At 46.4% G+C, this 26,352-nt stretch overlaps 1 protein-coding gene across 7 annotated transcripts; it reads right to left on the bottom strand.

The window, feature by feature from the left end:
* Window positions 1–2,936: 2,936 nt before the first annotated feature.
* Window positions 2,937–10,377, bottom strand: LOC128843321 (C->U-editing enzyme APOBEC-1-like). 7 transcript variants are annotated; one of them, XM_054040141.1, is made up of 6 exons: window positions 10,137–10,377; window positions 8,021–8,051; window positions 7,162–7,562; window positions 6,718–6,794; window positions 5,862–5,983; window positions 5,161–5,245 (listed from the first exon to the last, which is right to left on the bottom strand). In XM_054040141.1, the coding sequence occupies exons 1-5, from the start codon at window positions 10,156–10,158 to the stop codon at window positions 5,897–5,899; spliced, it is 618 nt and encodes a 205-aa protein (XP_053896116.1). In that variant the 5' UTR covers window positions 10,159–10,377; the 3' UTR covers window positions 5,161–5,245; window positions 5,862–5,896. The 7 variants fall into 7 exon arrangements, with proteins under 7 accessions (XP_053896081.1, XP_053896072.1, XP_053896065.1 ...); XM_054040132.1 differs by having other exon boundaries at window positions 5,228–5,317; window positions 5,858–5,983; window positions 10,137–10,376; XM_054040124.1 differs by having other exon boundaries at window positions 5,230–5,317; window positions 10,137–10,373.
* Window positions 10,378–26,352: the final 15,975 nt, after the last annotated feature.

Here is a 26,352-nt window from a genome sequence, read left to right as displayed (position 1 = left end):
AATAAATAAAGTTCTTTGTATGAGTAGGCTTGGCAGAATATGTTTTTTTTTTAATAATTTCAATGTTTATTTTGAAGTACTTTTTAAAGTTTTATTGATTTAGATTGTCACAGTTGCACGAAATTATGGGGCAGGGTCCTCATCACATGTCAAAATATACAAAGTAAATAGCCTTAAATAAAAGTCTAATACGTTTTCAAGCAGCATTTCCCTTACTTTGCCTAGATGTAAATTTTGATTATTATCAGTGGAAATTTTTTCTCACGGGTTTGTGTGTGTGCAGTGAAATCAGCATTTACTGCTTCCAAACCTATGTCTGAGCCTTAGCTTTTGTGGTCTGTTCCAGAGATGAGCCATATAAGGGTTATGAAGCTGGAAGAAAAGCTTGGAACATAATCCAGATGTTAAAGCTGAATCCTAGACATGCTGGTTATTTTAGGGATAAACCAATGGCATCCCCTCACATTTGCCCTTTAAATCATTACAACGTCACACATCAAACGCAGAGCGTTATAGTGGTCAGGCAACCTACACTTTGGAAATATCAATGGAAAGAGGCAAAGTGAGTGATACTTAACATGCAGGCAAGACTTATAATAAATAGACCACAACCCTTCCCCATACAAGGAGGTAAACCTCACTGTCCACAATTTACAGAGGAGGAAACTGAGACGCTGATTTGCACAAGGTCACAAAACAAGGAGGTAGTAGAGCTGGGAAGCGAACCAGGTCTCCTATTTTGAGCATAGCTCAGGGCCTTGGTCAGCAGAGAGCACTCCCTCGCATAATGTCACTACCCTTTTTGGAACATGGAATCCTCTGTAGAGTGATGAGCTATAGAAGTATTACTAAAAGCAACACTTTCTTAAAGTTGGGACACTGGATTTTATTCCAAGTAGCATTCACTAGTAATCCAAGGGGGAAATGAAAAGAGAGGAAATCTCACAGTAGACAAATAAAGGCTCCTCTATGTGCACTGAATGTTCAAAACCCATCACAGGTCATTTCCTTTCAAACCTCTAATAGTATTGACAGTAGCTTTGGTCATTTATCTAATCTAGCTGATCTAGCTATAGTAATCTATCTGATCTAGTTCACACATTTCCAACATGTACTGTAGTAGGTAGGCACCAAACAACCTGGGTCTTATACAAGCAATCCATTAGTAAGATGATTTATCATAAAGGCACTGGCTGCACTAAATTTGCTTTGTAAACTCATCCCAGCAGGATTACACAGGGTGATTCCATCCAGAGTAGAAACAGAGGTGAATACAATGTAATAACTTTGCATTTAATCCCCAAGGATCCCAAATTCTTTTATAGACTGTAAATACACAACAAATCCTATGTCTTGGCAGGGGGTTAGACTAGATGACCCTTGCAGTCCCTTCTAACCCTATGATTCTAATATGGGTTTCACTTCACCAATTATATTCCCTATGGAGATAGTGGGGAATTGATCCTAGGCTTCCTTCCTTATTTATAACTTGGATCAAGCATTAATTCTCAATGGAGATTCCAGGGGATCTACCCCAGGTCCTGCTTGTGAGTAAGGAAGATGCCGGTATTGTGTAGGTGAATCCCAGAGGTATGCTCCCTATGGAGATCCCCGGGGGAAAGCCAGAGCACAGAACCTGTAATGTCAGATCAAGCCCTCATTCCATCTAGTCTGGTATCTGTCATGCTGCAGTGGCCAACATCACACAAAAGTGCCCATGTTGCACCTGAATAACTCTACAATGCTGTAAGTGGGAGAAAAATTCCTTCCTGACACCCCTCAATCCCAGTCTCTGCTATGCATGACAGCTGATGAGTAATACTGCCATTTTAGCTGGCTTAGGCACAATTGTCGATCATGGTCAATAAAATACCCAGTCCTTTTTCAAATCCAGCACATATATGCTGTCAGTGCCACCCTGAAATATACATGTGTGCTCCTATTGGGCCTGGCTTTCAGAAAATCGGTCATACAATTATGTATGCAAAATTTCATGTACATTTCCATGCTTAAATTGCATATTCCATTTCCACAAATGAACATACAAAAGGCTAGATGCATCTCTTGTCATTTGTAGGTGTAATTATCCAGCCTGCCTGCACTATCATGGTAATTACCCATGCGTTACTTACACAAATGTGCCTGCATTTTTGTGCATGCAATTTTGGAACTGACATTTTGCAAATCAGGCCTTTTGGGCACATTGACATCATTTTCATAGCTGACATGTGCTTTATTAGATTTCCAACTGAGATGTAACTCCTCCAAGAAATAGCTAAATCTAAAAGGATGTTTAGGAAACACCTCAGTTAATGAAAGAAAAAGGAAAAGAACAACTATTTGGTGAGTGCTATATAAATGATATACATAGCAGTATATATGTGTGTATAGCTACCTAATAGAAAGAGTGCCATCTACTGTCTGGCCCATAAAAAAAACTAGCATTGTTCATACATTTGTAGGTTAAATAAAGTTGTTGTTAATTGCAAATGGCTTCCTGACTTAAGACAACAGTAACCAAAGCACAGCCATCAAAAAGCAGGGCATTCACATCTTTTCGAGAGCCAAACACATATTACTCCTGGTCATTGTTGTCAAGGCTGATTCCCCACTCTGGCACTATGAGTGCAGAAAGTGGGGGTCCGCAAGGATTCTAAAAATTAATACTGGCCACTCCAGGTTTGTATTAAACTCCCAAGGTTACAGCTTTTTTCTGACCTTGGATGGGTAGATGCTGCCACCACCCAAATGCAAAAAAACCCTTTGAAGCCAGGAAGGTGCACTTGGGAATTCCTCCCTGTGGGGTACCTTCAAGCCCTTTCACCCCCCCCCCCCCGGGTAAGAGCTGAGAAAGAAAACAAATGAAATCAGCTGTTGCCACCAGCTAATTAAACAACATATGCACAAACCTCTTAGGACACAAAAACCCAATCCTGTTCTTAAAAAAGGTAAATTTTATTAAAAACAAACAAAAAAAGAAAATACATCTGAAACTTAGGCTATTGCTATATTTTAAAAGAGCAAATATAATAATTAAGCATCAAGAATAGTTTTCTTGAGGTCCAGCTTAATGGTTACAAGCAAAACAAAAGCATTTGGGGACTAGTACAGAGGAGTCCACAATCCATAAAGAAATAAAAGAAATAAACCTAATCGCATCTTCCTAGACATTTCCTGATCTACTTACATATCTGGGGTTTTCAATACGTAGTTTCTAGGTATGATCTGATGATTTTTCATACCTGGCTTAAAGCTTTTTACAGCATAGTTTCAGTCCTGTCCCTGCTCTCTGGGAGAACAACACAGACTGACCAAAGGGGAGTCTTTCAATTTTAAAAAGTTCTAGCCTTCCCATTGGCTCTTTTGGCCAGTTGGCCACTCACTTCCTTTTACCTATGCATTCAGTCAGACTTTTTAACACTTTCCAGGTAAAGCAACTAGAGAACAGCTACCAAGAGGGATTTTACAGCTAACTGGCTGGCTGGGTCCATAAAAGAGAGCTCCCCCACCCCTTCATTTATCACAATTATGGAATATCATTAGGGATCATATTGAAGCAACATGACCCAAATTACAGCTAAACAATGAAAACATACATTCAAAGCTCTGAGAAATATATTTTCGGAATGTGTCATTCTCATTACCATTAGTCATATGCTCTTCACCTCCTTGATCTCTGGCAAGTGAAGATCTCGTCTAATAAGGCCCTGCCTACATTACAACTACAACACTCCTGGGGACTCTGTTTGCAACACCATTACCCCTAACCTGGTTGCCCCTTAATATTTGGCCCAGTTTTCCAACCACTTACCATGTGAATAAATATACTCAGATGGACCATCCTATTGGCTTCAAAAGTTATTCAAGTTTGTGTATGCAGGATTGGGCTTCTGGGTCCTACTTAGAGAGGGGAAGTTAACTGTGTCTCAGTTGTAACCTGATTATGAAAGTTCTGGCCTTCCCTACAAATTGGAGCAATGATTGTGACTGGTTCAGGGGTCAACTGAGCATGTAGCCAGTTCCCTGGCATGGCTGAATGTCTAGTGTAGATGGGGGCTAAGAACTCATTATAGTCTAAAAGACTAATATTTAGACGTCATTCAAAGCCACTTGCAATTCTGCAGGGTATAAAACTGAGGCTGTTACTCCAATTCACAAGTGCACTCACTTTAAAATCTCCTCTTTGCATCTCCAGTTTGAAATTATTGCTAATTACGGATCATTGATAAGGCACTAGGCATACCTGAGCTGTATCTATAGTAATGTAATTTACTAAAGCACTCTTCCCTAAATGTACCTAGAACAAGGATTGCTCCTTAGGAAATACACACCTCTTCTTCTGCCCGTGATCTCATTTGCATTGGTACAAATCTAGAGTAACTCCAGTGAATTCAGTGTAGTTACTCAGGATTTACACCAATGTAGATGAAAACAGAATCTAGCTCATTTCAGTTAATTCAATAGGAGACATTAGGGTCATCTATTCATGAGATTGGACAATGGTCCAGGTCAGTATAATGATGATGCTGGTCATTCTGTTAATTGGTTGATGGCCAAGTTTTGTATCTGGGTGTGTAGCTGTAACTGGATGCTTGTAGACAGGTAGTTACTTTTTGGAATGTCTACACTGCAAATGAAGGTGTGATTGTACCATGGTAAAGCATATCCATGTTAGCTTTAATCTAGTGGAGTACAGGTAACAATAGTAGTGTAGATGTCATGGCATGGGCTTCAGCATGGGCTAGCAACCAGAGTACAAATCCTCCAGGGAACCTGTCTATATACTCTGGTTGCTAACCTGCTCTGAAGGCCATGTCACCACATCTACACTACTATTGTCACCTGTTCTCATCAGTTTAGAGATAACACAGGCACACCTACCTTTGCTACAATCACAATCTTCACTTGTACTGTAGATATTCCAAAACAAAAACAAAAACCCTACCTGTATACAAGCATCCAATCATAGCTATACACCAAGGTACAAGACTGGGCCAACCCTTTGCCTGGTTGATGGTTCAGGCTTGAACAATGGTTGGTGCTCCAGGATAGTATGTTGGTGTACGCTGTTGATTGACTTGTGTCTAGGCTTGAGCACAGGTCACTGCTTGTGACTGACTGGTGGTCCAGGAAAATACATTGATGGGTACCAGTGCTCAGCTGATGACCTAGGCCTGAAAATCAGTCGCTGCTGGTGACTGTTTGCTGTGTGGAGACTTTGCCAGAGTATTTTTCTATGAGATTCCTGTAAAACGAGTTGGAAAACAGGTGAGCCAGTGTAATTCTTCAGCCAAATCTGTAAACAAGGAGGTAGACCCTGGTACAAACAGAGAAAATGATATTAAAAGAACTTTGGAAGCTAACTGTCCAATGGCATCATGATAGGGTCACTTGGGCTTTTCAAGGGAAGTGGCAACAATAAAGAACCTTTCCCTTGAGCTGCAATCACTGGCCACTTTTCAACAGTGTTACTGAGAAGAAATTTGAAAGGAAATCCATAAAATACACAATGGCCCTATGAACCCAGGTGGCACTCTCCATGTATTAGAGCTGAGCCATGAAAATGGGTCATCAGAGCCAGAGGAGATGTCGATGGAGAGACATGAAATCTCCTAGTGATGGGACATAGTCCTCCTTAGGCTAAATTCCACCCTCCTGGTCTAATCTGGTGCAACCTCACTTCAATGGAGTTCTGCCCATTTACTCCATGGCTGAATTTGATTCCCTCTGTGAAGAGCCAGGAAGAGAGCTCTGGTCTCTTGACTACCAGTTCTATGCTTCAACCACAGGACCATCTCCTTTTACCTACATGTGACTCTGGATCAATTCTCTCCCCACCCCAGCATTAAGCACCTACCAACCTGCAGGATACACTGGAATTCAAGCATATAGAATATCATCCATGGAGTGAAGTAGCAGGGCCAGTAAATATCATCTTCTCTGACTTGGTGGTCGACAAATGTTCTCCAACAGTAGTCATAAGCTGAGTGAATAACAAGATTACTAGTCACACGGTGAAGGATACAACAAAGGGACTGATACACCAATCATCACCTGCCCTGAGTTTGATCAAGGCAAGGGAGGAGAAGCCTTGATAGAGGTGACACTTGAACTGCTGGTGTAACCCACACAGCTCCTGGGTTTGGTGTTCTGTCCCATCTAGTGGCACCAAGACCACTTAGAGAGGGAGTTAAATGAGTCTGCTCCACAGCCTTAGCTACCAGCCAGTTGGATTTTAGCTTATGCGGTAGAGGCTCGTGCACTAAGCTCCAGACGCTCCAGGTTCAATCCTGCCCGCCGATGACAGTAGCTTGTTGGCATTACACTGGCACCTGGAGATGCCTGCCCTGCGTGAAGCTCCAATCTCAAGATGAAGGGGATGTCCTCATTATTGCTCAGGACACAGTGACCCAGGGAGGAGAAAATGGCACTAAGAACAACAACATAAAGACATGCCCACATGCTCAAAAGTGGAAGGGACGCCTATATACCAAAAGCAACAGAGGGTCCTGTATTGGAGCATAAGCTTTCGTGGGTGAATGCCCACTTCATCAGACTAACACGGCTACCCCTCTGATACTATATACCAAAGACTTTCTGAAACTTGGACAGTATGGAGCTGACACCGAGCTCCTAATGGGGTTGGTTTGAGACATAAGTGATGTAGCCTACAGCGCTGTACCCTAAGAGCGTGCCTCATGAGGGTGGCTCTTGTACCTGTGATGGCTGGGGATCTATCTGACTCCAGGTAGCCTTATGGGGGGGATAGTTCTCTCCAAGAGCTTCCCCACCCTCTGAGAAGGGAACAGGCAGAACCAGCAGGAGGATATGGGGGGAGACAGAGAAAAAGCAGGGGGTAAGATAAGTTGTTAAAACTCCACTCTCTCTGCAGGGAATAGCATGTGCAAATATTTGAACCAACCCATTGACCTCCACCCCCACCACATTTCCCTAGAAATGAATCAATGTTTGGCCAATATGGCAGTGTCTGATTGTGGATTGACCCTCACCAGCTCATTTCATATGGCCATCAAACCGGAATGACTTTCATGCACTACTAGCCTGGGACCTAACTGGCACCAGTGGCTTAGAAGTGAAAGGCTTCATGTCCCATTCCCCAGTGTCCAGAACTGAGGTACCTGTAACCTTGGGCAGTGTTACCTGGCAGGCTCATGATGTAAATGTTCACTCCACTGCTCACCAGGTCCCTGAGGCCTTGCCGGTTCCGTTCATCTCTGAGCCTGAAGAGCCGCCCTATGTAGATTTGCAGGGACACTTTGGGATGGGCCCGTAGGAAGTGAATGATCAGTCTGCAACACAGCCCACAGGGGCTCCAAGACAGGAACCAGATGATGGAGCAGCGCACTGAAGGCCTGTGGTGTATCGCCTTGAAGTCATTTTCCAGGCAGTTGATTTCAGCATGCTGGGTGGGGGTGTTCGGGCACCACTTCCTCCAGAACTTCGTGCTGCTGCCCCACTTAATTTCATAGAGTAGGTAGGTCAGCTTGGGAAATGCGCTGGGGTCAAAGATCGCCCTAAATTCCTTTGGCTGTATCTTCCACCTGAAACCCACATTCCATCACTGGTATCTTTAATGACTCCCATGTAGCAAAAGAGACAGAGGGTGAGGATGGGAGAGGGACAGTTTGTATGGTCTTAGTACCGCCTCTTTGCTGTCAGACAAGCTGCCTGTATGACTGTGTGTCCCCAGGTCCTGTCTCTAATAATGGGATATATGATACCTGGGACTTCTGGATCAGGGGTTCAGTCTGAGCTGCAGCTTGATTGTAAAGGAAGGCAATAATTCTGTCTACAATAAAGCAAGGCACCATGGCTGCAGTGTACTGCACCAGGACCTAGATCACTATGAAAAAGACAGAGAGAGGAGAAAGGAAAGGAAAATAGCAAGATGCTTTTGAGATAGCAGAAGTTTAAGGGGAAGAAAATCCACCCTCCCTCCACTCCCTCTGAAATTCTCTGTGGCACCCGTTACGTACCAGACTAGAGCTGTCATTCTTACCTGTGGCTAGCACTTCTGGATGGATGACCTACTGGAAGAGAGAACGGAGAGTCACCTATGAGCTAGTACAAATACAGGGTGGGTTGGGGGTGGAGGCGATTTTTGGGATCCCAGTTCTCATCCCAGGGATCCAGGACAGCATCTTAGGAAATCAGTGACCATTCACACCCACTTATTCCTTACAGTGGAAGTCCAGAGAAATGTGACCCTGCTCCTTCCTAATTGCACCAGCTTTCTGCTATGTACTGTCATCCTTACCTGAGGGGTGCTATGCACGGTGCCCTCTGGGGATATATACTCCTTACGCCTAAGGAGTTTAACTGGGTTGGAAATTGGATGGGAGACTACCACAGACAGCTTTAATATATCAGGAAGCAGTGACTTTGTAGGGGATTTCTTCTCTCAGAATCAGCAGTCAGGTACGTGGATCAGTAGCGGGTGCTCTTCTCTCTGAGTCAGCACTGACCCTAGCATAGCACTAAGGGGCGCTGTGCTGCAGGGAGTGGGGTGGCAGGTTCAGTAGGGGATGCTCTCTCCTCTGAGACACCACTACCCTGTAACCCTGGTGTGGTGCTGGGGATGTCTCTAGATGAGATATAAGACCAAGGATGGGGTGGTTAGAATCCCTTGACACTCTTTGTAGGAGTAGCATTGTTAACCCTGGTGTCCTGGGTAAATTCTCATTTGTGTTACTGTACTTTGTCTCCCAACAATTCTCCCTGTAGTTTCAGCTGGCTACTAGATTTTTCTTCACTCGCAGTCAGCTGTGTGCTGTTGCTGTGCTCTGCTAAACAGTGGCCATGCTCCACCCCAGAGGTTCTCCTCTGACACCATTTGTACTTCAGTGCAACTCCGTTTATTTCAGTGGAGTCCCTCCTCACTTAGAGTGGTGTAAGAGGAGAATCAGGCCCTTTGCATCAGCTCGTGAAACGTTTTGGAAGGGCTCAGCCTGGAAGACATTAGGGTAATGTTTGTTCTTTGTGATGTTAGATCCTGCCAAATTGCCCCATGTTACTGACACGGCTCCTCTTCCCCGTGCTCTCAGTCTCTCCTGTCTGTGATTTTCCTTTGAGTCCCTTTCTCCAGAACCTCGCATGCATCCCTGAGCTCCCGGAATGGAGCTGCCATCCTGCTCTTGTGCAACTGGTTTGGTTCGTAGGAACCTTGAAGGCGATAGCAGAAAGAATGAAAATATAGACCTAGTGACCTTGGTTCCCAGGCCTGGGAGGAAACATCTTGGCGCCTTTGCAAGGGGATTAGATAAAGTTCAAAGGGAGTTTAAGAACGCTCTTGGTGTGTCAGATTTTAACCCTTTTTGTCCCAGAGCAAAGTCAGTTTTCGCTACCCTACTTGCAAGAGGGACTCTTAATAGCAGTGCTCCCAATGATGTGGGTACATGACTGCTAGGAGCTCGATCGGCTAATTCACAGACAGAGAACTATGTTCACTCTCTTGAAGGAATACAAAAATAAATACTTTTCATTCAACACTGGCTGCCATGACATGGTTATAACCAGCCTGGGGCTGCATCAGAAGCAATGCCCTAGGAATGAAAGGCTCCGTATCCCAGCCCCCAAACCCCGGGCCATCCAGTCTCCCTCACCTGGTGCTGGCTCAGGCCCAGTGCTGCAGACAGGTCTCCTATCCCATTCCTTGACTCTCTTGGATCAGCTGGTAACCCTGCCACCCCCTGCTACTACCTGGGGCTTGCTTGCATTTCTTACCCCAGAGATTATCTCAGCACTATTCCAATCTCAGTTCCCCTGAGTCAGCCACCCTCCCCTTGAGACTTGTATTTTCAATAATTTGCATCCTTTAGGGACAAATCTTAACACACATTTTATACCTAGGCATGCAAGCATAGACACATATGCCCCTGCACCCAGAAACACATACACAGAGATTCAAATACACACCGATAAAAACATATGCATTATACAAAGAACCCCATATCCAAACATCCACTCCTACACATCCCTGCATGATCACAAGTGCTCACAAACACATGCAAACATACAACATGCACACATATACACAATCATTCACCTCAAATAATCACACAACTCGGATACACATAGACAGACACACACATTCTCTCTTTCGCCTACACACATACCGGTCTCTGTGGAAGAAGTCATGGCTTCCTTTTCCTTTCTTCTAGCCTCCTGGTCTGTGGGATGGTCTTTTTCTCTCTTAACTGAGACACTTTATCTCTTTCAGTTCCTGTTCATGAGAGCTGGCATTGCTCAGAGCGAAGGGATGGTAACCACTCAGCGCCCTGGAGATTAGACTGCAGGGAACAATCTTGCCCTAGAAGCGGAGGGGCTGGGGGCTAGTGGGAGGAGCATGGGAGGGAGTGGGGAAAGGGAATGGATGAGTGACCTGAGAAGTCTTCCCCATTTCTAACCTCTTTGGCTGTCCTGGAGGAAGGGGAGTTTTCGCAAGTGATGAAGGACAGAGCAGGGACACAGAAGACTTTCTTTATACAGGCACAAAGGTATTTGCCAGCCTGTTCTCTTTCTATGCCCCCTTTCCAGTGAAGGCAGCTTCGGACCAGATCCATTTATAAGCACCCCCTTTCCCTACTGAACACAGAGGTTGCTGTGGCCACACAAAGGGCAACTGCCATCCGGCCTTGGGGCCTTTATGGCCTGTGCATTGTGGAGAACTCCTCCAGCAAAGTGGTAGGGAGGCTTTACTCCCTGAGAGAGGAGAGAAGTGATTTATTTGGCGAGGAGGGGAGTCTCTCCCACCCTTTCTAAATCAGTCATTCGCTGGCCCCAGACATTCCAGAGCTCCCCAGCTCTGGGTGCTGCATCTGCCCTCCCCTCCTGCCTGGGGCTTTGCTGGTTTCCAGGGTCATTTGGTCAACATACGATGATACATTATCCACCTCGGTCTGCAGCTTGGAGACCTGGGTGTGGCTCCCTCTCCCACACAGCCCCAGGAATGCCACAACCATAAATCACTGGGGCAGAGGAGGGGAGAGAGGAATAGCCACTGGAAACCCCCCACTCATTTTTCAGCCAAAGCTTTGTACTTCCTGCTATTGCTGTTTGCAGACCCAGGAGAACAAGTGATTTTTCCATGTTACACAGTGGCAGTGCCAGACAGTGCCCCCTGCCCAGAATATCTGGGAATCACGTAGGTGGGTGCTCCCATCGACTCCCAGTCAGCAGTCTTTCCCCATTGCCAACGGCAAGAGGCTGGGAGTGGAATATCTGGAAGCTCCCACAACAGCCAGCACTCCTGTACCTTCCCTTCCTGTTGAGAGAGGCTGGGAGCAGGTAGCTAGGAGCTGCCCACCGCCTCTATTCCTGCACCATTCCCTTCTGTGCCTCCTCCTGGGAAAGCATGAGACTGCAGTAGCACTGAAGTCTTTACAGTTCTTACACTGTTTGATGTGGTGCCTCTTGGAATTACATTGGGATGGAGGCAAACGACACATTAAAACTTCGGTAAAATATAAGCACTAACAGCAGCGCTTCCTCTGAAGGAACATTTTGTGTTTCATTCTGTTCTTTCTTAATGGTCAGAAATAATACAGAAAATAAAACCAAGAAATCCAGTGAGAGAAAAATAAACTCCAATAATAAAATAGCAGGAAAGATTCTCTCTGAAATACAAATCCATATAAAAATGATCTGCTTGTGAATTCCTGATGCAAACAGTTAATTGCTTTGACTTGATAATGGTAATGTCTCAAGGTGCAGTAAATATGATTGAGACAAGGTGGGTGAGGTAATCTCTCTTATTGAACCCAACTTTTGTTGGTGAGAGAGACAAGCTTTTGAGCTACACAGAGCTCTTCTTCAGTTCACAGAGCTCTGTGTAGCCTGAAAGCTTGTCCCTTCTACCAACATGAATTGGTCCAATAAAAGAAATTACCTCGTCCACCTTGTCTCAATCATTCCTGGGACCAACATGGCTGCAACAACAATGCAAACATAAATACTGTTGGATTGTCCTGATCACCGAGGTGGAAGGCACAGAGACATCTCCAACTGCAGATACAAAGGGATCTGCTCCAGCTCCTGTCCCCTACTCAAAGAGAATACAGGGCTGGTGAGGAGACTCGATCCCCCCACCCTGGTGTGTTGCATATGGAGACCCAAGGTCCTGTTAAATATCGATTGGCTGCTTCTTCAGAACTTCTTGCTGGCTGTTTCTGAGTGGCTCCTTTTGCAGCCCTGTTGTCTGGCGATGATTGGCTGGTGCTTTAGGCTAGTAGATCAATAGATGTGGGTGTGAAGCTGGCAAGTCAGGATTCTAATGTAAGGGCTGCCAATCATTGGCTGCTGCAAGGTACTCTTATAAAAGCATTTGGCACTAGTTGTCTCACAGGATGAGATTGAAGGTGTGCTGCTGATACTCAGGGGTGTGCATGTCTTGCTAACAACGAAGGGAGACCCTGGTGGGAAAAGAGAAAACTGGGTGTTAAAAGTGAAAGGCCAAAAGCCAATTGTTTTATCTTTAGCATCAATCAGAGGTTTAAAATTAAGTGTCTTTCACAGGAAATCATTCTTAACTCCTTCCAGCAGGAAGTGTCCCTCACATCCCTGTGAGATTGTAAGGGAGATCAGTGGTCACCTGCAATCATAGGGCTTACTGTGCATTATAACTCAGCTATGGAAACAGAAGCAGGGGTGATTTCAAGGCAGGCAAAACTCCCAGCTGTCTCCAAGGAAAGCAGGATACGGAACCATATTTTGCACTTTTATCTGAGACATATTTTCAGCAGATGTGTTCTGAATTTCTTAGGGTATGTCTACACTATGAGAGTAGTTCGATTTTACTTAAATCGAATTTGTGGAACCGATATTAAAAAGTTGAACGTGTGTATCCACACTAAGGACAGTAATTCGATTTTGTGAGTCCACACTAATGGGGCAAGCGTCGACATTGGAAGCGGTGCACTGTGGGCAGCTATCCTACAGTTCCCACAGTCCCCGCTGCCCATTGGAATTCTGAGTCGAGCCCCCAATGCCTGCTGGGGCAAAAAATGTGTTGAGGGTGATTTTGGGTAACTGTCGTCATTCAACCGTCACTCCCGCCCTCCCTCCCTGAAAGCGCTGGCAGGCAATCACTTCGCGCACTTTTCTGGTGAGTGACAGCGCAGACACCACAGCACTGCGAGCATGGAGCCCGCTGCGACCATCGCTGCAGTTATGGCCGTTGTCAACACCTCACACCTGTTGTGGTCAAAGACACCCACGCAATGATTTTAGTTCAAAGACTCAAGCCTGAGGCCAGTTTATTGACATACATACCAGTGCACTGGGGTGCAGTCCGAAGACTGACACCCCAAGGGCCGCTCGCAGACGGGTTTTTATTTCATTAAACCACAAGCAAAGTACAAACAATACGTCATGAGTTAAGAAACTGGGGTTGGGGTCAGCCCCTCCACCAAACCACAAGTTAAGAAATTAGGGTTGGGGTCAGTCCCTCCCCTAAACCGCGAGTTAAGAAACTAGGGTTGGGGTCAGTCCCCCCCCCCCTCCCCTGGTACCTTCCTCATTATTTTCCGAGAATTGGGTGTTTATTTGGGTAGAGGGGCGCTTGGTGGTTTTCTCCGGGGTGGTACTTGGCACCAGTTTGGGTACATTTCTCAAGACACGTTATTTTCCGGGGTCTTTTGGTTAAAGATTGGGGGGTGGGGGTTCCATGGGACGCCTAAAGAGGATCTATGATTGGCTATTTTTGCAGATAGCTGGAATCACAGAGTGGGTCACAGATCACCCAAAGCATGAGTTAAGAAATTGCATTTAGCTAAAGTTACCTATTGCTTCACACAAGTGGTTATTATATTTCATTAGTCATGAACATATTTCATTAGTGCTGCTGCTGGGGCTTTTTCATTCTTTGCCTCCTTGCCCCCCCCCCCCTCCTCTGGTCATGACACTTGACCGAGATTGGCAGGGAATTGTGCAGTCCAGTCTAGTTCAGGCCCTGGCCTGGGCCCTGGCCTGTATTGCTTTGTGTAAGGGTAGTTAGCATAACAGATCTCTGTTGGAGGGTTTATTTTGGGGCCTTCAGATTCACAGCTCTGGCTATTAAAAAGAAGGCCCCCCTGCTCTATTTCCCCACAATTTCCCTCCTCTGATGCCCTATCGGCATCACTACTATCATTAAACAAAGGGGCCATAGGACAGTATTCGGATTTAGAAATGACACTAAGGTGGTCGATTTCCGGATCTGAGGGACAATATAGTGTGGGGTGGGGAACATCTGTGAAAATAAAAAGGGCTTTCGGTGGTGGTCGGGGCTGAACCAGGAGCCGGGGCAAATGGCAAAATTTACATAGACAACAAGCAACAGCCAACATTAATTCGCAACAAATTGCTAGAACAATCCAAAATAGAATGGGAAGGGCAGAAGAGGTTAGCCAACTGGGCGTAACTTGGGCGATTTCCTTAGAGGCAAAGCATGCAATGGCGTGGGAAGAGCATAAGGTATGTGCTTGATAAGCAGTTTGGAAGGCTTTGGCCTCTTTGTTGTATTCTATTACATGCATTTGGTCTTGCAGGTGAGATAAGTTGAAGAGCAGAGGGAGTAGAGAAGTGAGGTTTAGGAAGCGGTTAGGGATAGGGGAAGTCCAATCAAATGTAAAAGGAACACTTGGATGGAGGGTTACATAAACCTGAGGATTAGCAGGCCATACATGGGGGGAGGGATAGCTCAGTGGTTTGAGCATTGGCCTGCTAAACCCAGGGTTGTGAGTTCAATCCTTGAGGGGGCCACTTGGGGATCTGGGACAAAATCAGTACTTGGTCCTGCTAGTGAAGGCAGGGGGCTGGACTTGATGACCTTTCAAGGTCCCTTCCAGTTCTAGGAGATAGGATATCTCCATTATATTTATTTACAATAAAGCGGCTTCCTTGTGCAGTGGTTAAGTTAAGGTGAAAGGGAATAGGGATGTGGGGGTCTGATGGCAGAGCACATCCATGGCTCTTACTAAATAGTAATTTTCCCTCTGGATTTTTACCTATCGCTTCTCCTTCCCAACATGCCAAATTAAAAACGTTAACCACTTTTCCAGGATACAATTTATGGAGGCAAAATAGCTGTGGGGTAACAAGGGCCATAATGACCACAAGGTTCCGATACCCACCCAGATAAGTTGAGCAGCGAAATTATAGGGAGTGGTGATGAAACGGCTAGGTTCATGGGGTGGTTTAACTTCCCATATCTGCCGGTGGATAACCCAGTCCCATAGACAATTCGCCCAGGGTTCTGGCACAAATAAGTGCACTGGAGCCCAGGAGCCATTTACCGGTCCCGAAGCATGGAAGGAGCATGCCGAGGAGTTGCAGGCCCAATCAGATAGGGTCCAGGTATGCCTCCACTTCCATAGCTTGGATGGCACTCCTACCGTGGTGGTAAGGGTTTCAGGCCACCGCTGATTTAAAACATCGGTTCGCATTTTTGCCAAAAGGTTGTTAAAGAAATCTTGCATTTGGCTGCACGCTAAATCCCACCCAGTGTCTTTTCCTATTAAAACGAGGGTGTTTATTATCCTTGTTAAGAGGATTTGGGTTGTTGTTCCCAACCCTGATAAGGTATGGAGAGTTTTTATATCTGATTGGGTGTTAGTGAGTCCTGCCTCAGTAATAAGGCCCGATGCCCTTTCTAAATTTCCCAGGCGTTCTTTATGGTCTTGGGCTTTGTCTATATTCCAAATAGCAGCAGCTCCAGTAAGACCATGTAAGACTCCTTTCACCAAGCCCCTTTTTCCCCGATGGAAACTTTCCCACTGCACAAGCTGGGCCAGCCGAATGGCTGCTCCCTGGGAGCAATTGGGGTACAGAGTAGTTATTTGGAAAGCAGAAAGGGGAAAGGAGAAAATAATAGTTCCTACAGTAGCATTTAGCACAATCCACTGTTGGAAGCGATAATCCCATCGGTAGGGTGTTCTATACCACATTTGCTGTCTGAAACTTGAATTTCTTTGAGGCCATGGCCAGACAGATTTGTATGGGAACTGGAGAAGACACGAGGGGGAGTAGCTGGGGAGCGGGGACTACAATGATGGGCAACCATGTAGAGCCGGAGTACATTGCAATATGACACAGGCCAAATCGGAGGTCACTGATTGGCTAAAGTTTAGACTTTTTCCCTTCCCACCCCAAGTTCGTCAAGGAGGAGAGGCTGAGGAATATTAAAAGTCTTATCCCCAGGCAGCTCTGGCTTCATTCTCTTTTGTCAAACTACCTGAAGATAAAACGTCCAACACTCTGTCTCAGGTAGTTTTGGCTAGCCTCCACAAGCTATTCTTTAAGTTTTCGTAGTCTTAGTTCACTTAGCGGTCCGGCAATGAGGCTGCAAGGGAGGGGTTACTAGCACAATCACCTTGCTTGGTTGGAGGCTTTATTATGGCCTCAGGTGGAGAAGTTGTTTTCTTAGCAAGGTCCGAAGGCTTAATGGATTTGTCAGTGGACAAGAGTCCCTTAGCATGGGGCCACGGCAGTTCTTTGCTGATGGACCCCTATGTAGACCCAGCCCTCCAGTTCCCCACCACTTACTGAAACTAGAAGACTGGGTCCACACAAGGACCCAACACAATTTGTTAGTGCCTGGCTATGGTGTAATTTATTAAATGACTGAACATTTGAGCTAGGGCCAGCAGGGCACTGTCGGTAGCTGCATTGGGTGCTCTGGTAAAAATTTTTATGAGGGCTGAATTTGGTCTTTTGATTGGGAGTGGCCTTCAAAGGGCATTTGGCCATACTGGATCTGTGAAGCTGCACATAGCTCTTTTATAATTAGTTCAGATATGCCAGATTGTGATACAAAATTCTTAAGCGAAAGCTTTACAACAGCCCCCGCATGACATATTTTACCAATGCAAAAACTGCCGCAAAACCTGCGCCCAAGATCCTGCATTTGCCCTTTTTACAAGAAAATACCTTACTAAAAGTAACACATACTTACAATTATAACATTTAAACATTTGAAGAAAATTAATCCAAATATTTAGAAAGAGTTCCCAAAGAGGGAAAAGTGCTGCCTACCTAATTATTACGTCGCTGGCAGTAGCGCTGGGCCACAGAGGAAAAATTTTACTTAACTGCAGCAATCAACGGTGCACAGTCATCCGGTGATGCACGCAAGCAAATAGGGCCAGAGCACCTGAGGTGCAACCATCCAGAGAGCGCCAAAGGTGATCAGGGTATAAGGTGTACCCAGCATCACTTCAAGATTTCTATTTGTGGCTTTTTAGTTGATATTAGCTTTTACTTTCTATTTGTTACCAAAACAGATTTAAAATTTTTCATTCTCCTGGCTTTGACTACCCTGCTGCAGCCACAACTTTGGTCTTTATTTAAAACAATTTATATCTTATAAAGCATTAAGTTACCTTAAAGATTAAATGCTAAATACCAAAACTAAACAACACTAGTTTACTTTGTTTGGCAAAAGTATTTTTCTTGGTTCTATAACCCCAAAACAACATTAATTTATTTTAAACTTATAAAACAAAAAATTATACACACCAGGAGTGTTTCTTAACAAATTTAACTAACTTTTTCATAGTCAATTGATTTTACCTATATAACCTTTTGCCTGGATTATTTACAGACACTCCCAAAGGAATGGCTGCAAAGAAACCAAGAATTTCTTTTTTAACATTTATTCATAGTTTTACTGCTTATGCCATTATTCAAGCAATTACTATTATAAAAGAAAGAAAGTAAGAAGCCAACTCTGCAACTATTTAATTTCCACCAACAATTACAGAGTTAACCCCTCACCCTCCCTCTCCTAACTTCCTTAAACTGCGGTTGCCTGCCCTTTTGGGCCCAATCCTTCTTTTCATGGGCACAGGCATTGTTTTACCATCAATTCAGCAAGGAGGGTGGGCTTTTGCTAACTCTCCTTGTAGGAGAGGATTAATTATTTAACAAAGCAATTACTATTATACACAAAAGAGTGGTTAAACAACACAACAACACTAGAACACTGCAGTAAGCCTTGGTCTCCTTTCCAGGCGAGAGCAATTTTCCTAGCCTCTATTGCTCGGGGTGAGGCCAATCCCCCCAACATTCACACCACTGGGGAGGATTTACAAGGGGGGTCTTCACATGCACCCTGTCCAGCAACGAGTTACCAATCCGCCTCTGAGAGGAACAGGGTAGGATGCCCGATTGCTCCAGGTTTTGGCAAACGAATTCCAGGGGCTGGAGCTCACTCCATACGCGAGTCCATGCTCCCAAAGGAAGATTTGGGGAAGGGTTTCGGTCGTAGGCCAACCACACAGAAGATTAGGAAAGGCTTGGTCCCCGTACACCCCTCCCCCAGTAGAGAGCACCGGCCGGCCTTCAAGAGAACGGGATGGGATACTCTACTACCTAGGAGTATGCGGGCGGATTCCCTGGGGCCTCCCTGCTCTCCGAGCAAGGAGGTGGTCCCCGTACACCCCTCCCCCAGCAGAGAGCACCGGCCCACCTTCAGGAGAATGGGATGGGTTGCTCTACTGCCTAGGAGTATGTGGACGGTTTCCCCGCTCTCCGAGCGAGGAGGGACACAATCGTCTTAACGGATAGAAAGGATAGGGACTTACTCACCCAAAGCGGGGGTCTCCGCTATTTCGGTACCTTACCCCGCTTGCAGCAAGTCCCTGGACCATCTTACGACCCACAATCACAACCACGTTTACACCTAATCGAGGATCTTTGCTATAACAGTCCTACCCAGCCACACAGCCTACTGCTGGTGGTGAGGGCTGCCAATCCTCGGGCCGCAGGACCAACCCGGCCACTCAGCCTATTGCTGGTGGGAGTCCTGCCTGCCCCTTAGGCTGCTTCAGGATTCCCTGAAGTCCTGCCCTACTACTACTTACTTAAGTGGGGGTCTCCGGTTTTCCCAGTCCCTTACCTCACCCGTAGTAGGCTCCAGGGTGCCCTGGCCTCGCCCCACCACTGTCACTCTAGGCGGGGATCTCCGCTATCCTCAGTCCCTTCCCCCACCTGCAGTGGGTTCCAGGGGGTGGATTCCTTCCCCTACTCACTTCGGGGTCCACCTTCCCGGGGTTCCTCAGCAGCCGGCCCTTCACTCCCCCCTGGGGAAACCACCTCCCAGAGGGCGAGGGACAATAAGGGTGCGTTTCTCAGCTGTGCTAGCTTGGTGGAGTTACCTTAATATGACTGGAAAGTCTCAGTAAGCTGTAGACTAACACACTTGAAGCTCTATTCCCCAGGCTACACCAGAGTCAATTAATACAGCTTCAGATGTGTTAGCCTGCAGTTGAACGGGGCTTGTCAATCATGCTAAGCTAACATAAATGAGCTAACACAATTGCAAAACACCCCTTTCAGCCTGTCAAGAGAGGGCACAAGGGGCTCCCTGCAGGCATAGGGGTCTGCCCATGCTGACTGAGTTGCAGGATCTGGCTCTTAAAGGAAAAGAGACTAAGAGCAGATTTACACAGCAGACAGATTAATGCAGGAGGTGCTGTTTGTCTCCACATGCAAAGCTTGGTTAACTCAGGCCTGGTCTACACTACGACTTTAATTCGGATTTATCAGCGTTAATTCGAATTTACCCTGCAACCGTCCACACAACGACACCATTTAATTCGAAATAAAGGGCTCTTTAAATCGATTTCTGTACTCCACCCCGATGAGCGGAGTAGCGCCAAAATCGATTTTAACATTTCGAATTAGGGATAGTGTGGCCGCAATTCGATGGTATTGGCCTCCGGGAGCTATCCCACAGTGCATCATTGTGACCGCTCTGGACAGCAATCTAAACTCGGATGCACTGGCCAGGTAGACAGGAAAAGCCCCGCGAACATTTGAATTTCATTTCCTGTTTGCCCAGCGTGGAGAGCACAGGTGACCACAGATAGCTCATCAGCACAGGTAACCATGCAGGCCGATAATCGAAAAAGAGCACCAGCATGGACCGTACGGGAGGTACTGGATCTGATCGCTATATGGGGAGAGGATTCAGTGCTAGCAGAACTTTGTTCTAAAAGACGAAATGCCAAAACTTTTGAAAAAATCTCCAAGGGCATGATGGAGAGAGGCCACAATAGGGACTCAGATCAGTGCCGCGTGAAAGTCAAGGAGCTCAGACAAGCCTATCAAAAAACAAAGGAGGCAAACGGTCGCTCTGGGTCAGAGCCGCGGACATGCCGCTTCTACGCCGAGCTGCATGCAATTCTAGGGGGGGCCGCCACCACTACCCCACCTGTGACCATGGATTCCGGGTCGGGGATAGTCTCATCAGCCACACCTGAGGATTCTGCCAATGGGGAAGAGGAGGAGGAGGAGGAGGAGGATGAGCTTGCAGAGAGCACACAGCACTCCGTTCTCCCCAACGGGCAGGATCTTTTTCTCAGCCTGACTGAAGTACCCTCCCAACCCTCCCAAGCCAGTATCCAAGACCATGACCCCATGGAAGGGACCTCAGGTGAGTTTACCTTTTAAAATATAAAACTTGTTTTAAAAGCAAACGGTTTTTAATGATTACTTTGCCCTGAGGACTTGGGATGCATTCGCGGTCAGTTCAGCTACTGGAAAAGTCTGTTAACGTGTCTGGGGATGGAGCGGAAATCCTCCACGGACATCTCCATGAAGCTCTCCTGGAGGTACCCCAAAAGCCTTGCCACAAGGTTTCTGGGTAGTGCATCCTTATTCCGTCCTCCATGGTAGGACACTTGACCACGCCATGCTTGCAGCAAGTAATCTGGTATCATTGCCTGACAAAGCCTGGCAGCGTATGGTCCCGGTGTTTGCTGGCATTCAAGCAACATCCGTTCTTTATCTTGCTGTGTAATCCTCAAGAGAGTGATATCACTCATGGTAACCTGGTTGAAATACGGGAACTTAATTAAGGGGACAGAGGTGGCCGTTCCTACTGGGCTGTTTGCCTGTGGCTGAAAATAAATCCTTCCCTGCAGTTAGCCAAGCGCAGATGGGAAATTGGCCCTGAGCTTTTCGCGTTTGGCGAAAAGAGATCTTCCCTGATACCAGCCACGCGGTGGGGGGAGGGGTACAGCGATCATCCCAGAGAATTCATGGCGGGAGGGGGGGGGTGGTTAGTTTGTTTTCTGCTGCTGCTGAATGTTAACAGAAAAACCGCAGCACTCTACGGGCTTTGCTTGGTATGTGGGAAAGGAGGGCGCAGAAGCCGAAAGACAATGGCTTACCATGGCCGCATGCAAGCCGAATTCTGTTGCCCGGACCTGTGATCTCTAGCAGCAAAGCCACAGGCACTCAGAATTAAGAGGCAAAATGCAACCTTGCACAGAAATCACATGTGCTATGTAATGTGAATAGTGTTGGTCACCGTGAAAGAGTATAAGCATTGTTCTGCAAAATGTATCTTTTTAAACAATTCTCTCTTTTTTTCCCTCCCTACAGCAGCTGCAAATTCCTCAAGCCTCCCTCCTCCATCCCGAAGGCTATCACAGATAAGGCGTCATAAAAAGAAGACGCGAGACGAGATGTTTGCAGAAATTATGGAATCCACCCGCAGTGACAGAGCTCATCTGAATGAGTGGAAGGAAACGGTTTCAAAGTATAGGAAAGAAGCCAGTGAACGTGAGGACAGGAGGGACCAACGTGAGGACAGGAGGGACCAACGTGAGGAGAGGAGAGACGCTCGAGATGAGAGGTGGCGGCAGGAAGATCAGAGGAGGCAGGATGCAACGCTGGGGCTGCTGCGTGAGCAAACAGACATGCTCCGGCATCTGGTGGAGCTTCAGGAACGGCTGCAGGAAAACAGAGTGCCGCTACAGCCCCTGTACCCCCCTCCCCCCTCCCCATGTTCCATATTCTCCTCACCCAGACGTGTAAGAACGCGGGGGGGGGGGGAGGCTCCGTACACCTTCCCATTCCACCCCAGTGGACAGCCCAAGCAAAAGGCTGTCATTTTTTTAACCTTTTTTTAGTGGCCTTTTCCTTCCCACCGATCCTCCTCCCAAATTCAACCCGGGTTCCCTCCCTCTTTTTATAATCTATTAATAAAGAATAAATGATTTTTAAATGATAGTGACTTTATTTGGTTTGAAAGCAAGCTGGGGGAAGGGGGAGGGTGGGTTCCTTACAGAAAATGAGTCAATAAAGGGGGCGGGTTTTCATGAAGGAGAAACAAACAGATATTTCACACTGTAGCCTGGCCAGTCATGAAACTGGTTTTCAAAGCTTCTCTGATGCACAGCGCTTCCTGGTGTGCTCTTCTAATCGCCCTGATGTCTGGCTGCGCGTAATCAGCAGCCAGACGATTTGCCTCAGCCTCCCACCCCGCCATAAAGGTCTCCCCCTTACTTTCACAGAGATTGTGAAGCACGCAGCAAGCAGAAATAACAATGGGGAGATTTCTTTGGCTGAGGTCAGAGCGAGTCAATAATGAACGCCAGCGACCTTTTAAACGGCCAAATACACATTCTACCACCATTCTGCACTTGCTCAGCCTGTAGTTGAACAGCTCCTGACTCCTGTCCAGGCTGCCTGTGTATGGCTTCATGGATCCCCAAGAATAACTATTGGCATTTCAACATCCCCAACGGTTATTTTCTGGTCCGGAAAGTAAGTCCCTTGCTGCAGCCCTTTAAACAGAGTAGTGTTCCTGAAGACGCGAGCGTCATGAACCCTTCCCGGCCAGCCCGCGTTGATGTTGGTGAAACGTCCCTTGTGATCCACAAGTGCTTGCAGCACCATTGAAAAGTACCCCTTGCGGTTTATGTACTGGGTACCCTGGTGCTCCGGTGCCAAGATAGGGATATGGGTTCCATCTATCGCCCCACCACAGTTAGGGAATCCCATTGCAGCAAAGCCATCCACTATGGCCTGCACATTTCCCAGAGTCACTACCTTTCGTAGCAGCACCTGAGTGATTGCTTTGGCTACTTGCATCACAGCAGTCCCCATAGTAGATTTGCCCACTCCAAATTGATTCCCGACTGACCGGTAGCTGTCTGGCGTTGCAAGCTTCCACAGGGCTATTGCCACTTGCTTCTCAACTGTGAGGGCTGCTCTCATCTTGGTATTCTGGCGTTTCAGGGCAGGGGACAGCAAGTCACAAAGTTCCATGAAAGTGCCCTTACGCATGCGAAAATTCCGCAGCCACTGGGAATCGTCCCACACCTGCAACACTATGCGGTCCCACCAGTCTGTGCTTGTTTCCCTTGCCCAGAATCGGCGTTCCATGGATAGAACCTGCCCCATTAACAACATGATCTCCGAAGCACCGGGGCCCGTGGTTTCACAGAATTCTGTGTCCGTGTCCGTGTCCATGTCCATGTCCATGTCCTCATCATGCTTGTCACTGCGCTGCCGCCGCCGCTGCCTCCTCGCCTCATTTTTCTGGTCCTGGCTCAGCATAAACTCCACGAGAACGTGCGAGGTGTTTACAATGTTCATAACTGCTGTCTTGAGCTGAGCGGGCTCCATGCTTGCCGTGGTATGGACTCTGCAGTGTTCACCCAGGAAAAAAGGCGCGAAATGGTTTTCTGCCGTCCGTTGCTTTCATGCAGGGAGGGAGGGAGGGAGGGAGGAGGTGAGGCTGTACCCAGAACCACCTGCGATGATGTTTTTTGTCCCATCAGGCACTGGGATCTCAACCCAGAATTCCAATGGGCGCGGGAGACTGCGGGAACTATGGGATAGCTATGGGATAGCTACCCACAGTGCAACGCTCCAGAAATTGACGCTAGCCCCGGTACTTGGACGCACACCGCCGAATTAATGTGCTTAGTGTGGCCGCATACATTCGACTTTATACAATCTGTTTCCCAAATTCGAATTATATAAATTCGGATTAATCCCGTAGTGTAGACATACCCTCAGTTAATGTTCCTAGTCTGCACATCCCACCAGCATAGACCCCAAAGAGCAAAGGAATAAGCAGTTAAGTCTTTTAATATCCTATCTCCACTCCTGTGACATTCTATACCTTGGGGGAGTGTGCTGTAACCCCCATATTCCTCATTTTCATATAATCGTGATCTTACATATAAAGCATGCCTTGTAAAGTATCGGGGGAAAGGTTATGATCTGCAAATGACCCAACTGACAGAGAGGGGGCGTTTTCCCCCAGGCTGATGAGACACAGAGAGCAGTTATGGGAAAGCTGCTGGGAAAAGGTGCATCTGATCAAAGGATAAACACACCTGGCCTAGAGAGCACAGATCACAGCCCTCCAAGGGGCAGGGAAGGACTGAGTGCTGGGAGGGGGAAACACAGGGTAACCCCAAAAGGGGAGCTGGATTTTCTACATATGTACAGTCCTGGAGTTAGGAGACCATTCCCCAAAGGGCCAGCCAATGTGCAGGATCCCCCTGGACCCTTATCTTGCCAGAAACATGATTAAATTAAGAGCCCACACAGAAGGGAACACTGGAGGGAAAGAAAAGCCAGTGATTGATTACATGGGAGAGAGTCAAAGGATACCATGGGTAAAGAACAAACTAACCTCAAACTATACTATCTGAACAGAGGGTGTGGTATCATAAAGCTATTGTAAATGCACATCTGTGATAAAAAATTTGGTATTAATATTAAGTTTTGGGGATTTTGACACGGATATTAAACCTTATGATAATGCTACTTACTCTTGCAGTAAACTAAGGGGGGAGGTGTGACATTCTATACCTTGGGGGAGCGTGCTGTAACCCCCATATTCCTCATTTTCATATAATCATGATCTTACTTATAAAGCATGCCTTGTAAGGTATCAGGGGAAAGGTTATGATCTGCTGAAAGTCATTTCTCTATATATGTATATCATTAATGCATATGAAGTTATGAAAGTTGTGTAGTATGGTTGTCACTAAAACATGCTGTAAGTTGGGGGAATTAGCCAGATATTAGCTTCCCAGAGGCAACAGCAAGGAAAGTAACCAAAGCCCGGGCAGGGTGTCAACCCATCAAGAGCCATTGTCCAGCAAGGGAGCTACAATGCAATGACTCACCTGCATGAGGCCACACCAGGGGAATTGCTCAACCTTGCTTGGAGAGACTCATTAATGCTCACCTGACTCTGAAGGGGGAGGAGGGGTCAAAGCCAAGAGGGAGGAAAGGACATGATAAAGGAAGAGACGTTTGCCATGCTCTTCCTCTCTCTTCCCCCTACATCTACAGACACCACACCAAGTGACTGAAGCGCTGATCAAAGGGGAGAGCCTGGCTGAAGAGCAACCAGCCAGCCTGTGTGAGAAGCATCTAAGTTTGTAAGGGCATTGAAAGTATTAAGATCAGCTTAGAATGCATTTTGCTTTTATTTCATTTGACCAAATCTGACTTGTTATCACTTAAAATCTATCTTTATAGTTAATAAATCTGTTTGTTTATTCTACCAGAAGCAGTGCATTTGGTTTGAAGCGTGTCAGAGGCTCCCCTTGGGATAACAAGCCTGGTACATATCGATTTATTTGTTAAATTGATGAACTTATATAAGCTTGCAGCATCCAGCAGGCATAACTGGACACTGCAAGATGGAGGTTCCTAGTGTTGTGTCTGGGACCGGAGATATTGGCAAATGCCATTTGCTTGCAAGTAGCTGGGAGCAGCTTACATGCCAGAGGCTGTGCGAGAACAGCTCAGGAGTGGGGGTTCTCACAGCAGAGCAGGGTAAGGCTGGCTCCCAGAGTCAAGGATTGGAGTGACCTAGCAGATCACCAGTCCAGACAACACCAGAGGCGAACGTCACAACTCCACTCACCAGTTACCTATATCAAACTCCACTTCCTCCCACCCTCCATAGTGCTCATATCCCCACCCTCATCCTGAACAGGCCAAACTCTGAGCACTTCCTCTGAACAATCTTGGGGCGGGGGACACAGTTACGTTATTCTTATAAGGGCTAGAAAAAGGCTCTTGTATAATACTTGATGTTTATATCACCCACAGGTAATTCCGAAGAATTATATTCATGACAGATATTACAGTGATAAGTACCGCATAAGTACTGATATGGAATAGAGCAGAATTCAGCCAGCCAAAAGTATACTGAACACAAAATCATAGCAAGAAGAGGAAAAATCTGAACAGACTCCTGATGCAGATAAATTGCTGTTTATAGTGCTTCTTGTCTAAAAGGAAATTAAAAAGCTACTGTGGTTACATTTTAACCATAGTGTTCTCTTGAAACTCCATTCGAAAATCTCACGGAGGAGCATCCGATTGACAAAAAATGCACAATTCAGTGATTAGAAAGGCATCTCTTCATCTAGACAAAATAAATATTCTCTGTGGGTATCACCCTTGTCATAAATATACAGCTAACGGTAGCATAAAATCTCTCCTTACCTGTAAAGGGTTAAGAAGCTCAGATAACCTGGTTGGCACCTGACCAGAAGGACGATTGGGGAAAGAAGATACTTTCAA

Source organism: Malaclemys terrapin, chromosome 1, assembly GCF_027887155.1.
Source record: "Malaclemys terrapin pileata isolate rMalTer1 chromosome 1, rMalTer1.hap1, whole genome shotgun sequence".
NCBI classification, from domain to species: Eukaryota; Metazoa; Chordata; order Testudines; family Emydidae; genus Malaclemys; species Malaclemys terrapin.
This window is presented reverse-complemented; position numbering and strand designations above follow the sequence as displayed.